Here is a 13,247-nt window from a genome sequence, read left to right as displayed (position 1 = left end):
CGGGTTTTTGATCTCACTGATCATGTGTATAGTTAGAGGCTTTTTCCCGGGGCTGAAGTGGCTAACACGAGAGGGTACGGTTCTAAGGTGCTTGGAAGTAGATACAGAGGAGGTGTCAGGGGTAAGTTTTTTATGCAGAGGGTGGTGAGTGCATGGAATGGGCTGCCAGCAACGGTGGTGGAGGCGGATACGATAGGGTATTTTAAGAGACTCCTGGATATGTACATGGAGCTTAGAAAAATAGAGGGCTATGGATAAGCCTAGGTAATTTCTAAGGTAAGGACATTTCCGGCACAGCATTGTGGGCCAAAGGGTCTGTATTGTGCTGTAGGTTTTCTATATTTCTATGCTTGTCAGAGTGGGTTCAGAATTGATTTCCTTTGACACTGATGTCACAGATGCATGCTAAGGGTTCAAACATGCAAACCAGAATAAGAAGAAACCCAGAGATTAGCAAATTTTTGGATTCTCAACCCAAGCAGTTCAATCACTTTGTATATTCAAGGCAGTCATCGATGTTGGAGTACTCGGGGGTGGCAGAGCACAGAAAGGTGATGTTGAGGTAATAGATCATTGCAGAGTAGCCTATTTACATTCTTACATGATGTATCTGTTTAAGTGTAGATGTTGTAGGGGGGAGAGACAATATCACGGGCACAGTGTGGTTCAGCAAATTAATCTTAAGTTTGTATTTGAGGAACGTCTGTTTTTTGATATTGTGAAAAGATTTGCTTAGAGATTTGGTTTATTACTGACTCTTTAGAGGGAAATGGAAGTTGCTGTTAAATGAAATAGCTTTGTGCTTATTTTGAAGGGCGCTTTTTATATTGTAAACATTTAACTGAAATCAGCAGCTTAAGAACACCAAGTGTCTGCTTTCATTTCTAAGAAAATAAGAAAACAAAATAGTTCTTGATTTCTGTGCTTGCACAAACATTCCTTCCTCCTTGGGTCCACCATCCCACCTGCTCCTGTTGGATTCGACTATTTCATTAGATTAGACTGTTTAATTATTATTTTCTTTGCAGTTTAACAATTAAAATACATGCAGATAATTAAGTAGTTCTTGTATGCATATATCCTCTCATGGCTATACAAAGCATAATTCTGGAACACCCTGAAGCAACAAGCTCCTTTGTTCTGCTTTAATTAAATACAGTGCTTTCTCATTAGTTAAGTTGGTTCTGCAGTATTGAATAGTAGCTTTCTAATTGGTTAATTCTTATCGATAATTTTGATTGGAATTTCCCTTATCCCTATGGGTTTAAAATAGCTAAACACAAAGCAGTGCCATTTTGATCATCTTTAATCATGGCTTTCTCCACTAGTAGACCTCTATCACGTATCAATTTCTCTTTGTTCTATCAACTCTTATTAAAATGACAGTGAAGTAACAAGTTTTGTGCCTTTTGTCTGTCCTCTAAAAGAATCTTGGATTTAAAACATCAGAATCCAACTGTCCAATATCCCTTGTTTCTTTTAGTGTGCAAAAATCCATCAGTCATACCTTCAGCAATTAAATATCCTTAGCTTAATAGGGAAATCCAAAGAATCAAACTGCTCAAGATATCTTTTGATTCCAGAAGCCCTATATGTCTGAGTCCTGCCTGCCAGCCAGAGCAAATAGTCTCTCAGTATCAGTTGTCAATACCTCTCAGAATGGTGCATTTCAGAACTCATTCCTGATCTAGCTCCATGTGGACACGACCCATTATACTCTCTCTTCTTGTTGGACAATCATTTACCTGGCAACTGAGCCAGTGAAGCAACACTGTACTGCCTCTAAGCAAAGTACATCCCTCCAAGTACAAGGTCAAAACTGCGCATGATACTCCTGGTGTGTGTTTTACTGAAGCTTGCACAACTGGGACACCACTGAGTTATTTTTATACCCAATCCTATCCTGTTACCCCGGATGCCTACTACCTCATTGAATGAAACAAAAGTAAATACTGTAGATACTGCAAGTATCATTAGAAACAAAATCAACAGATTAGTCAGAGAGAAATAGTTAATGTTCCTGGTCAACGACCTTTTATCTTTTTCATGTCACTTTAATAAAAGCTTCTGGGAGCTTTTATAACTTATTTCACTGGTTATATTTTCCAAGAAAGTAAACTTAATGTAAAGTAAAATAAGATAACTATTTCCTTTCTATAAAGCATTTTTAAAGAAGTATTTTCCTTTTCTAAGTAGGTTGTTAATTAATATAGTTTATGGGTTCTAGTATTTTTCTGGCAGTTGGTGTCCAGCTATCTGATTTGTCTACTTATTTATTGCTACTTAAAAGATGTTAGTCATTTCAGTGACTAAAATCCCATGCACCAGGAAAGGAAAGTCTTTGGAATGGAGATCCAGTTGCCTAGGAGAGTAGGTAAAACTGGATCAAATATTTTCCCTTGGCTTTTGGATAACTGGCATTTTCATTTCCTTTGGTGATCACTTGGCAAGTAGTTGTCATTTTGATTTAACTGGATCTTGGTAGTTTTAGAAAAGATATGGATTCATTGAGATTTAGCTGGTTGTACCAAAATAATTATGGATTTATGATCTCTGCTTTGAATATGTAATACAATTGACCAACTTGGGTAGAGAAACACAAAAACAATGTTGTTGATTTATTGACCTTTTCTAAAGCTCGTAAGTCGTAAGCCATTATTTTGCGCTCTAGCTTAGTGCGTGGTAACAATATTTTAAACTTCATTCAGGTCGTGTGTCACCATCACCTTCACAAGAAAGCTTGAGTTCTTCGAAATCTGATACTGACACGGTATGTAAAAAAATATGATTCATGTTGCAGGCAAAGCAAAGATAGGGTTAAAATTTAGTTTTTCGGCAATAGCACGAAACAATTAACAATGGATTTCTGTGCTCTGAGTAATTTTCTTTTCCACTTTGTTGCTGATTTGCTCTGTTGTGTTCAATTACAGAAGAGCTATTGTGTTGAAGCAAGGAGCATGTACAAATAGCAGTAATGACATTACTAAAATGGCGGCTCCCATCATACAAATAATCTAATTTAAAATTTCATATTTTTGCATATTTCATTACCATGATGCTGATTTTAAGGAAAACAATACAGTAATGTTCCTAGGTAATTCACCAGGGCTGCTTTAAAGTGTAGTCTAGTTTTAGCTGTATGATTCCACTAAATTGCAGGCTTAATATCCAAGCAACACACACAAAATGCTGGTGGAATGCAGCAGGCCAGGCAGCATCTATAGAAAGAAGTACAGACGACGTTTCGAGCCGATACCCTTCGTCAGGACTAACTGAAAGAAGAGATAGTAAGAGATTTGAAAGTGGGAGGGGGAGATCTGAAATGATAGAAGACAGGAGGGGGTGGGATGAAGCTAAGAGCTGGAAAGTTGATTTGCAAAAGGGATACAGAGCTGGAGAAGGGAGAGGATTATGGGACGGGAGGCCTAGGGAGCCAGAAAGTGGGAGGGGAGCACCAGAGGGAGATGGAGAACAGGCAAAGAGTGATTGTGAGATGGACAGAGAGAGAAGAGAGAGAGAGGAAAAAAGGGGGGAATAATAAATAAGGGATGGGGTAAGAAGGGGAGGAGGGGCATTAACAGGTTACAGGTCAATCTTCATGCCATCAGGTTGGAGGCTTCCCAGACAGAATATAAGGTGTTGTTCCTCCAACATGAGTGTGGATTCACCTTGACAGTAGAGGAGGCCATGGATAGACATATCAGAATGGGAATGGGATGTGGAATTAAAATGTGTGGCCACTGGGAGATCCTGCTTTTTCTGGTGGACAGAGCGTAGGTGTTCAGCAAAACGGTCTCCCAGTCTGCTTTGAGTCTCGGCAATATATACTTTTTTCTCTCTGTCCCTCTCACAATCTCTCCTTGCCTGCTCTCCATCTTCCTCTGGTGCCCCCCTCTCCCTTTCTGGCTCCCCAGGCCTCCTGTCCCATGATTCTCCCCCCTTCTCCAGCTCTGTACCCCTTTTGCAAATCAACTTTCCAGCTCTTAACTTCATCCCTCCCCCTCCTGTCTTCTATCATTTCAGATCTCCCCCTCCCACTTTCAGATCTCTTACTATCTCTTCTTTCAGTTAATCCTGACGAAGGGTCTTGGCTCGGAACATCGAGTGTACTTCTTCCTATAGATGCTGCCTGGCCTGCTGCGTTCCACCAGCATTTTGTGTGTGTTGCTTGAATTTCCAGCACCTGTAGATTTTCACGTGTTTACGGCTTAATATCTATCTATTACAGTTTGGTATTCAAGCATATATTTTGTTAACTCAAAGAATTTTTTTCAGATTTTATTGAACTATCTTGGTGAACATATAGGTATGAATGTAAAAGCAATGTCAAGTGAAATTACTATTTTAATATCAATATCCTTTGAAAATATTGTCAATGCAATCTGAATGTTGACTTGTAGAATCTAAATTTATCTTTTTCTTTCTTAGGCATATAGCGGAACTGAGGATTCCGATCCTGAAGACAAAACTACACCTTTTAGGCAGCATCCATTTTGTAAATACAAGGGACATACTGCTGATCTTCTGGATCTCTCTTGGTCAAAGGTATAAGAATAGTGCAGACCCTAAACTATTCACATATACTGTGCCTATGTGATGTTGTGTTTTGTGCATAAAATTATCCATGGCACCATTTAATAAGCTTGTATGACCTTTAACAGCATGTTGGCCTTCTGTGTGCTCTGAATAACAGGGAGGTTTTATTGCAGTTGTACAGCTGAAATACTGTGCACAGTTTTGGAGGCATTTTTGTTGAAGGGCAGAGATGAGAAAGGTTGGATTAAACTTGTCAAACTGTTGCCAGTATGAAAGCATAGAGGGATGGTTTAATTATTTCTTACTACTTCATATTATTTCATTACTTTGTTAACTTTGACTATCTAGATTGGTGAGGTGGATAGGTATAGAGCTTAGAAGTGATAACGCATTCATGTTCAAGACAAAGTAAGATTTTTAAGCAGATGACCCTTTCACTTTATAATATGATCTTGGCTGGCTTGAGGACTGGAAGGAATGCTTGATCAGTACAATGTGGTTTAGGTCAAAGGAATACGAATGAGCTTTTAGGAATTCCATATGTAGTGAGGAGAGCTCCTGAGCAGCTGTAGGTGGATTTGGAGCTTTGTGGTAGTGGGAATGGGAAGCTGAATACATTATCTCAATTTCATTGTGAGCATCTCCCACTTTGTTGTACAGGAGGCATAAGGAGTTTAACAATAGGTTTTCTGATTGACAAAAAAAGTTTGAAATAAAGTTATTATCAAAAACATCTGTCACCATATACAGTCATGAAATTCATTTTCTTATGGGCTACTCAATAAATCCATAATACAATAATAGAGTCAATTAAGACTGTACCCACTTAGGCTTTAACCAGAGTGCAGAAGACAACAAGTCGTCCAAATACAATAAATAAATAAATAATAAGCAATAAATATCAAGGGCATGATAAGAAGTCCTTGAAAGTGAGTCCATTGGTTGTGGAAACATTTCAATAATAGGGCAAGTGAAGTTGAGTGAAGTTATCCCCTTTGGTTCAAGAACCTTAAGTTTGAGGGGTAATAACTGTTCCTGAACCTGGTGGTGGGAGTCCTGAGGCTCCTGTACCACCTTGATGGCAGCAGCAAGAGGGGAGCATGTCCTGGATGGTGTGAGTTGCTGATGATGGATGCTGCTTTCCTGCAATATCACTTCATGTGGATGTGCTCAGTGGTCGGGTAGCTTTACACATGATGGACTACACTATAGACACTACTTTTTGTAGGATTTTCTGTTTGGGGCATTGGTATTTCCATACCAGGCTGTGATGCAGCCTTAAATTAGCCATGTTCATTTGTTAAATGTAGAAAGTTGCAACTAACATTATGCATCAACTAACATCAATTTTAAAGAGATTTTCTTCAACCCTTGAAATTCTATTAATTGGATGATCTGAGGAAGACTAATAAAACAAGAAATTTAATTTGGCGAAGTAATTGTTATTTGGTTAAGTTTAAGCATTGGCTCTAATTAAGCACTTCAGTCACTATTTTTCTCCTGCTGTGTAGTATCAATCTTTTTATTGCTTTTTGCAAAAGAAATGTAGCTGATTATTTAACAGAATATCTAACCTTTATTGTAAAATCTGCTATTCACACTGGAGGAATAACACTGACATTTTTTTCTTAAATCCTCATAGAACTACTTTCTGCTGTCATCTTCCATGGACAAGACAGTTCGTTTGTGGCATATATCACGGAGGGAATGCTTGTGTTGCTTTCAACATATAGATTTTGTCACTGCTATAGCTTTTCACCCAAGGGTAAGTAGCATGCAAAATGTTTGCTCTTATTGTTAAAGAATAGTTGAAAATACTGGTAATTCAGTTTGGTGTAGTTGTTATAGAGTCATTGTGGGTACAGGCCCATCAGACCAATGTGTCCATGCCAGCCTCAGTGCTCACAAGTCTAGTCCCAATTTCCTGTATTCAGCCCATATTCCTCTAAGTCCTGCCCTTGTGTGTACCCATCCATGTTCTTCAGAAGAGCAGCAATCGTTCCGGTGCTCAGGAAGACCAGTTGAGTTGTCTAAATTACTATCAGCTGGTAGAATCACATCCACAACCATGACGTACTTCAAGAGGTTAATTTAACTCTTGACTGAGCAAGAACCTGGATCCATTGTAATTTGACCACCACTACAACACATCGGTAGCAGATGCAATCACACAGGCTCTCCAGAAGACAACAGCAAAGAGTATGTCTAGTTGCTATTTATCAATTACAGTTCAGCATTTAATACCTCCATCCCCCAGTATTAATTACCAAGCTTGTCCACCTGATCCTCTGTAATTGGATCCTTCTCTTTCTCATCAAGAGACCACAAACAGCACAAATAAGTGATGACATCTCCTTGCTGACTATAACACAGGCTCACTTCAAGGATCTGTGCTCAATCCCACTGCTCTGCTGTCACTACCCCCATAACTCTTTGGCTAACCACAGCTCAAACTCAATCCTGAAATTTTCAGATAACATCAATGTTGTTGGTAAAATCTAACATGATGAAGAGTTTTATAAGGGTAAGGTAGGTCAGCTGATTGAGTGGTGTTGCAACAAAAACCTCACACTCAATGCTGGCAGGACAAAGGAACTAGCTGTGGACTTTGAGAAGTGGAAGTCGGGAGAACACACACCAGTTCTCCCTGAGGGGTTAGCAAGAGAATGGATAATTAATTTCAAGTTGCTGGGTATAAACAATATCAAAGGATCAATCCTGGGCACAACAATTTGATACAGTCACGAAGTATGTACACCAGTGTCTCTACTTCACTATAAGTTTGAGATACGGTACTTTGCTAAAGACTTACAAATTTCCATAGATGAATGGTGGAGAGCATTCTAACTGGTTGCATCACTGGTGTGGAGGTTCCAGTGCACAGGATTGAAAGAGGTTGCAGAGGGTTGTAGACTCTGCCAGCTTCATGGCACAACCCTCACCACCATCACTGATATCTTCATGAGGCAGTGCCACAAGAAGGTGGCGTCCATCTGGAGCATACCTTCCAATCATTACTACCGTCAGGAGCCTGAAGACACACAATGATTTAGGAACAGAATATTCCTCTCTGCCATCAGATTTCTGAATGGTCTACGAACACTACCTCTTTATTCATATCTTTTCGCACTATTTATTTTTGTAATGTACCATATATTCCGGAGTATAAGCCGACCATTTTCAAAGTTAAAAAAGTGACTTTTTCAGGTTACCTTTGTATATGCCGACCCCTTTTCTTTCTTTCTTTCTAAATCTTTTTATTATTATTAGTAATATGGACAGAATACAAATGATATATTGATAAAGAAATTACCAACATACAAATTCCATTACATATGAAAAAAAACATACATAATAGACAATATAAATGAGTTTACCAAGACATAAGCCATAAAATATATGTATGAACATGGTAAGTCTAAATATTTCATAATGTATAATATAAAGAAAACAGAAAAAAGAAAGAAAAAATAAAAAAAATAAAAAAAATATATAATGCAAAACTAGCTAATCTACTAATCTAGTAACTAATAACTAATATAGAAGAAAAAAGAAGCAAAAAAAAAGAGAGAGAGAAAAAAAAGGGGGCTGTTTATAATATCTCACAAAAATAAATACTCATCAATGCCGTCACTTCCGGTCCTCTCAACATACATAAGCTAAAAGCTGGGAAATCAAATGAACTTGGCACAGGGTCATATTACATCATATGAAAATGTTGAATAAATGGTCTCCATAACTTTTCAAATATAATAGAAGTCTCAAAAGCACCACTTCTAATTTTTTCTAAATTTAAACATAACATAGATTGAGAGAACCAATTAAATACAGTGGGAGGATTAATTTCCTTCCAATTCAACAATATAGATCTTCTAGCCATCAGAGTTAGAAATGCAATCATTCGACGGGCAGAAGAAGATAAATGCAGTGAGTCTAAGATTGGTAAACCAACAATTGCGGTAATAGGATGAGTTTGTAAATCAATATTCAAAACAGCAGAAATAATATCAAAAATATCTTTCCAATATTTCTCCAAAAATGAACAAGACCAAAACATATGAGTTAAAGACGCAATTTCAGATTGACATCTATCACAAATAGGACTGATATGAGAGTAAAAATGAGCAAATTTATCCTTGGACATATGGGCCCTATGTACGACCTTAAATTGTATTAATGAATGTTTGGCACATAATGATGATGTATTAACTAATTGAAAAATTCTATCCCAATTCTCACTAGAAATAATAAGGCTAAGCTCTCTTTCCCAATCCTTTTTAGTCTTATAAAGAGGCTCTGAACGTATCTTCATAATTATATTATAAAGTTTTGAAATTAGCCCTTTTTGAAAAGGGTCTAATTCAAATTGTTACGTATTCAGGCAACAATAAATATATGAGATCGGCAAGGGTTTCTTATAACAAACAACACGTTTATTAAACACAGAAAACAAACCCCCCCAAAAGTAAACAAACACTACCGTAACCGGAAACAGCTGCTGAGCGGCTGTTCAAACAGTTCGTAAAGTGATATTGCAAAAACAGTTCTTTAAAGTGGTATTGCCAAAAGTTCGATATGCTCACAGTCCATTTAAAAGGAGAGACTTTACAAGACGATTTAGATTCTCTTTCACGTCGCTCGCTTCGATCCCCGACATCGAACTTCCCACGAAGAATTCACGAAACAGAACGGCTTAAAGGCACTGACCTTTCCTTCTCCACTATCTTCAATCCTTTCTAGGTAAACCTAGGGATTAACACGAAGATAGTCAACGAAATCCTTCCAAATAAGGATCAAACAAAGGTCGCCCCCGTTTCACCGTAGAAAGCGATTCTCCTCGATCTTTAACTTCCAACTTCGAATCTTCACTCTCCTCTAATTGCCTCAAACTAACAGAATCATAAAGAACCTGCTGGCAATAACCTTTTAAACTTTAGCGTTAAATAAAAACTTCATCCTTCAACTAAACTGCGTCATCTCTTAAAACACGCAGTGGCATGAAGTCAACCTGACAAATCCAGCCACGAACTGCCCCTCCTCACAGGGTGGGGTCTACCTTTTATAACCTGTAAAAAAAAACCCCGTCACATGATCTCTACTGGCGGGAAAATGACATCATCACCACCATCACAAGACCATCACCTCAAGTCCAGTACAGCTTCAACCCCAGTCACATGACAAGGGCTCCACTGTCATGTGTCACGAGTACGTAACAAAATAAGCTCTCCAAAATATCTGAAGGCACAAAATTTGGAAACGTAGGGGGTACAGAACTTTAAAAATGTCTAATCTGTAAATATCTAAAAAAATGAAATCTAGGCAAGTTATATTTGTTGGATAATTGCTGAAAAGGCATGAAACAATTGTCCAAAAATAAATCAGAAAATCTTAGTAATCCCTTAGTTTTCCAAGCCGAATAGGCTTGATCTATAATAGAAGGGTGGAAAAAACAATTAGATACAATAGGACTATTTAAAACGAATTGAGTCAACCCAAAAAATCTCCAAAATTGAAACCATATACGCAAAGTATGTTTAACTATCGGGTTGTCAATTCGTTTCAGCAATTTAGAAAGAGCAAAAGGGAGAGAAGTCCCTAAAATAGAACCCAGAGCATAAGCTGATACAGATTTAGTTTCTAAACTCACCCAACGAGGGCCGAAAGATCCACCCCCATCTTTCAACCAACATAACAAATATCTAATATTAACTGCCCAATAGTAAAATCTGAAATTAGGTAATGCTAACCCACCTTCCTTTTTTGTCTTCTGTAAATATATTTTACCTAACCTGGGATTTTTATTCTGCCATATAGATGAAGAAATTTTAGAGTCAACATTAGTAAAAAAAAAGATTTCGGGATAAAAATTGGTATCGCTTGAAAAATATATAAAAACTTAGGTAAAATAACCATCTTAATAGCATTAATCCTACCTATTAGGGATAAAGATAATGGTGACCACTTAGGAAACAAATCTTTAATCTGATCAATTAAGGGCAAAAAATTAAATCTAAACAAATCTTTATGGTTTTTTGTGATTTTGATCCCTAAATAAGTAAAAGAATCATTAACTAATTTAAAAGGTAAATTTCCATAAATTGGGACCCGTTTATTCAAAGGAAACAATTCACTTTTATTAAGATTTAACTTATACCCAGAAAACTCACTAAATTGAACCAATAATGATAAAACTGCTGGGATGGATTTCTCCGGGTTAGAAATGAATAGTAATAAATCATCTGCATACAAAGATAACTTATGAATGTCTGTCCCACGATTAATACCCAAAATATCCTGTGATTGTCTGATGGCAATTGCCAAAGGTTCTAAGGCAATGTTAAATAGTAATGGACTAAGAGGACATCCTTGTCTAGTGCCCCGAAATAGACGAAAAAAGGGAGATCTTTGATTATTGGTAAACACTGAGGCTACTGGAGTATGATAAATCAATTTAATCCATGATATAAATATCGGACTAAAATTAAACTTTTCCAACACATTAAATAAGTAAGGCCATGCAACTCTATCAAATGCTTTATCCGCATCTAATGAAATCACGCATTCTGAAGTGTCATGTGAGGGAGTATAAACAATATTCAACAATCTCCTGATGTTAAAAAAAGAATAACGATTTTTAATAAAACCGGTTTGATCATCTGAAATAATTTTGGGTAATACCTTCTCCAATCTAGATGCCAGTAACTTGGAAAAAATCTTGGAGTCTACATTCAATAAAGATATTGGTCTATAGGAAGCACAGTTAGTAGGGTCTTTATCTTTCTTCAATATTAGAGAAATGGAAGCTCTATAAAAAGATTGTGGCAAATTCTCCAATCTAATGGCTTCCTCAAAAACCTTACATAACCAAGGGGAAAGAGTAGCAGAAAAAATTTTTAAAAATTCAACTGTATAACCATCTGGACCCGGTGCTTTCCCAGAATTCATTGAGGAAATAGCCCATTTAATTTCTACATCCGTAATAGGAGTATCCGATATTAAAAGATCATCGGATGATAATCTTGGAAAATTTAATTTCCCAAGAAGATCAGACATGGTATTATGATCTTGAGGAAATTCAGATTGATACAGGGAGGTATAGAAGTCTTGAAATGCCTTATTTTCCTCATCATGATTAACTGTCAGATTCCCATTCTGCTGACAAATCTTAGTGATTTGACGTTTAACCAAAGCATTCTTCAATTGACTAGCTAACAGTTTACCAGATTTATCACTGTGTATATAAAAATCAGATCTAGTTTTCATTAATTGATTTTCAATCAAAGATGTAAGTAATAAACTATGTTCCATTTGAAGTTCAACCCTTTGTTTGTAAAGCTTCTTACTAGGAGCAATCGAATATTTCTTATCAATCTCTTTAATTTTATCAACCAGTAAAAGAGTTTCCATCTTAGTACATTTCCTCAAACCAACAGAATAAGAAATAATCTGTCCACGTATATACGCTTTAAAAGTGTCCCAAAGTGTTCCGCAGGAGATATCATCTGTAGAATTAGTTGAAAAGAAGAAATCGATCTGCTCCTCCATAAATTTTATAAAGTCAGAGTCTTGCAACAAGGTAGAGTCAAATCGCCATTGTCTGGCATTAGAAGCTGTATCCGTAAATTTCATAGAAAGTAATAATGGAGCATGATCAGAGATAGCTATAATATCATAGTTACAACCGATTACCAATGGAATAAAACAAGAGTCTACAAAAAAATAATCAATTCTCGAATAAGAGTGATAAACATGTGAGAAAAAAGAAAACTCTTTGTCTTTAGGATGCCGAAATCTCCAAATATCAAAAACTCCATTGTCAGTCAAAAAAGAGTTAATACAAGTGGCCGACTTATTAGGTAAAGTCTGAATAGGTAAAGATTTATCCATCAGAGGATTTAAACAGCAATTAAAGTCACCACCCATTATTAACATATATTCATTTAGATTGGGTAAAGAGGTAAATAAGGACTTAAAGTCAGGACAATCCACATTTGGAGCATAAACATTAACCAAAGCAACCTTTTTATTACATAGTAAACCCATAATTAACAAAAATCTACCATTCGGATCCGAAAAAATATCATGTTGAACAAATGGAATAGAGGAGTCAATAAAAATTGAAACTCCTTTTACTTTAGCATTCGAATTTGCATGATACTGTTGACCCCACCAAAATCTAAAAAAATGAAACTTGTCCTCCTTCCTCACATGAGTTTCTTGTACAAAAATGATATGAGCTTTAAGTCTTTGGAATACTTTGAAAATCTTCTTTCGTTTAATTGGATGATTTAAACCATTAGTATTCCAAGACACAAAATTAATGGTCTGAGCCATAATTCTAAAATCAACCCTTTGGTGTAGAAAGGGTTAACCAACTTATAAACTCATGCACCCGGAAGAGGAACAAAAGTAAAGAGAAGACCCGGAAGTGACGACAACACAGACATATTTGAAGTTCAAAAACAGCCCAAATAAAAAAACTAACACAAACTGGTACAAAAAAAAATAGAATTAGAAAACAGACCATCCCCCCACCCCCCCAAGAAAAATAGAAAAAGCCAAAATATGACTTAAAAAAGGAAAAAGTAAGACTAATTCTACCCCCTGTCAGCTGAAGAACACTCCATATATAAAGGATATATATAAAAGAATCACCCCAACTTTAAAAATTAAAATCGCTATAATAAAAACCATATTTCTAAGTATAGTTA

General features: G+C 36.6%; 1 protein-coding gene across 2 annotated transcripts in view; it reads left to right on the top strand.

Moving 5' to 3' along the window:
* wdr44 (WD repeat domain 44) overlaps positions 1–13,247 on the top strand; it is a 95,950-nt gene that overhangs the window by 61,607 nt on the left and 21,096 nt on the right. For both annotated transcript variants that reach the window (XM_059977410.1, XM_059977409.1), the window contains exons 12-14: positions 2,709–2,770; positions 4,429–4,545; positions 6,179–6,301. In XM_059977410.1, coding sequence (XP_059833393.1) covers positions 2,709–2,770; positions 4,429–4,545; positions 6,179–6,301 — 302 coding nt within the window. The remainder of the gene's footprint in view (positions 1–2,708; positions 2,771–4,428; positions 4,546–6,178; positions 6,302–13,247) is intronic.

This window comes from Hypanus sabinus, chromosome 8 (genome assembly GCF_030144855.1).
Source record: "Hypanus sabinus isolate sHypSab1 chromosome 8, sHypSab1.hap1, whole genome shotgun sequence".
Taxonomy (NCBI): Eukaryota; Metazoa; Chordata; class Chondrichthyes; order Myliobatiformes; family Dasyatidae; genus Hypanus; species Hypanus sabinus.
This window is presented reverse-complemented; position numbering and strand designations above follow the sequence as displayed.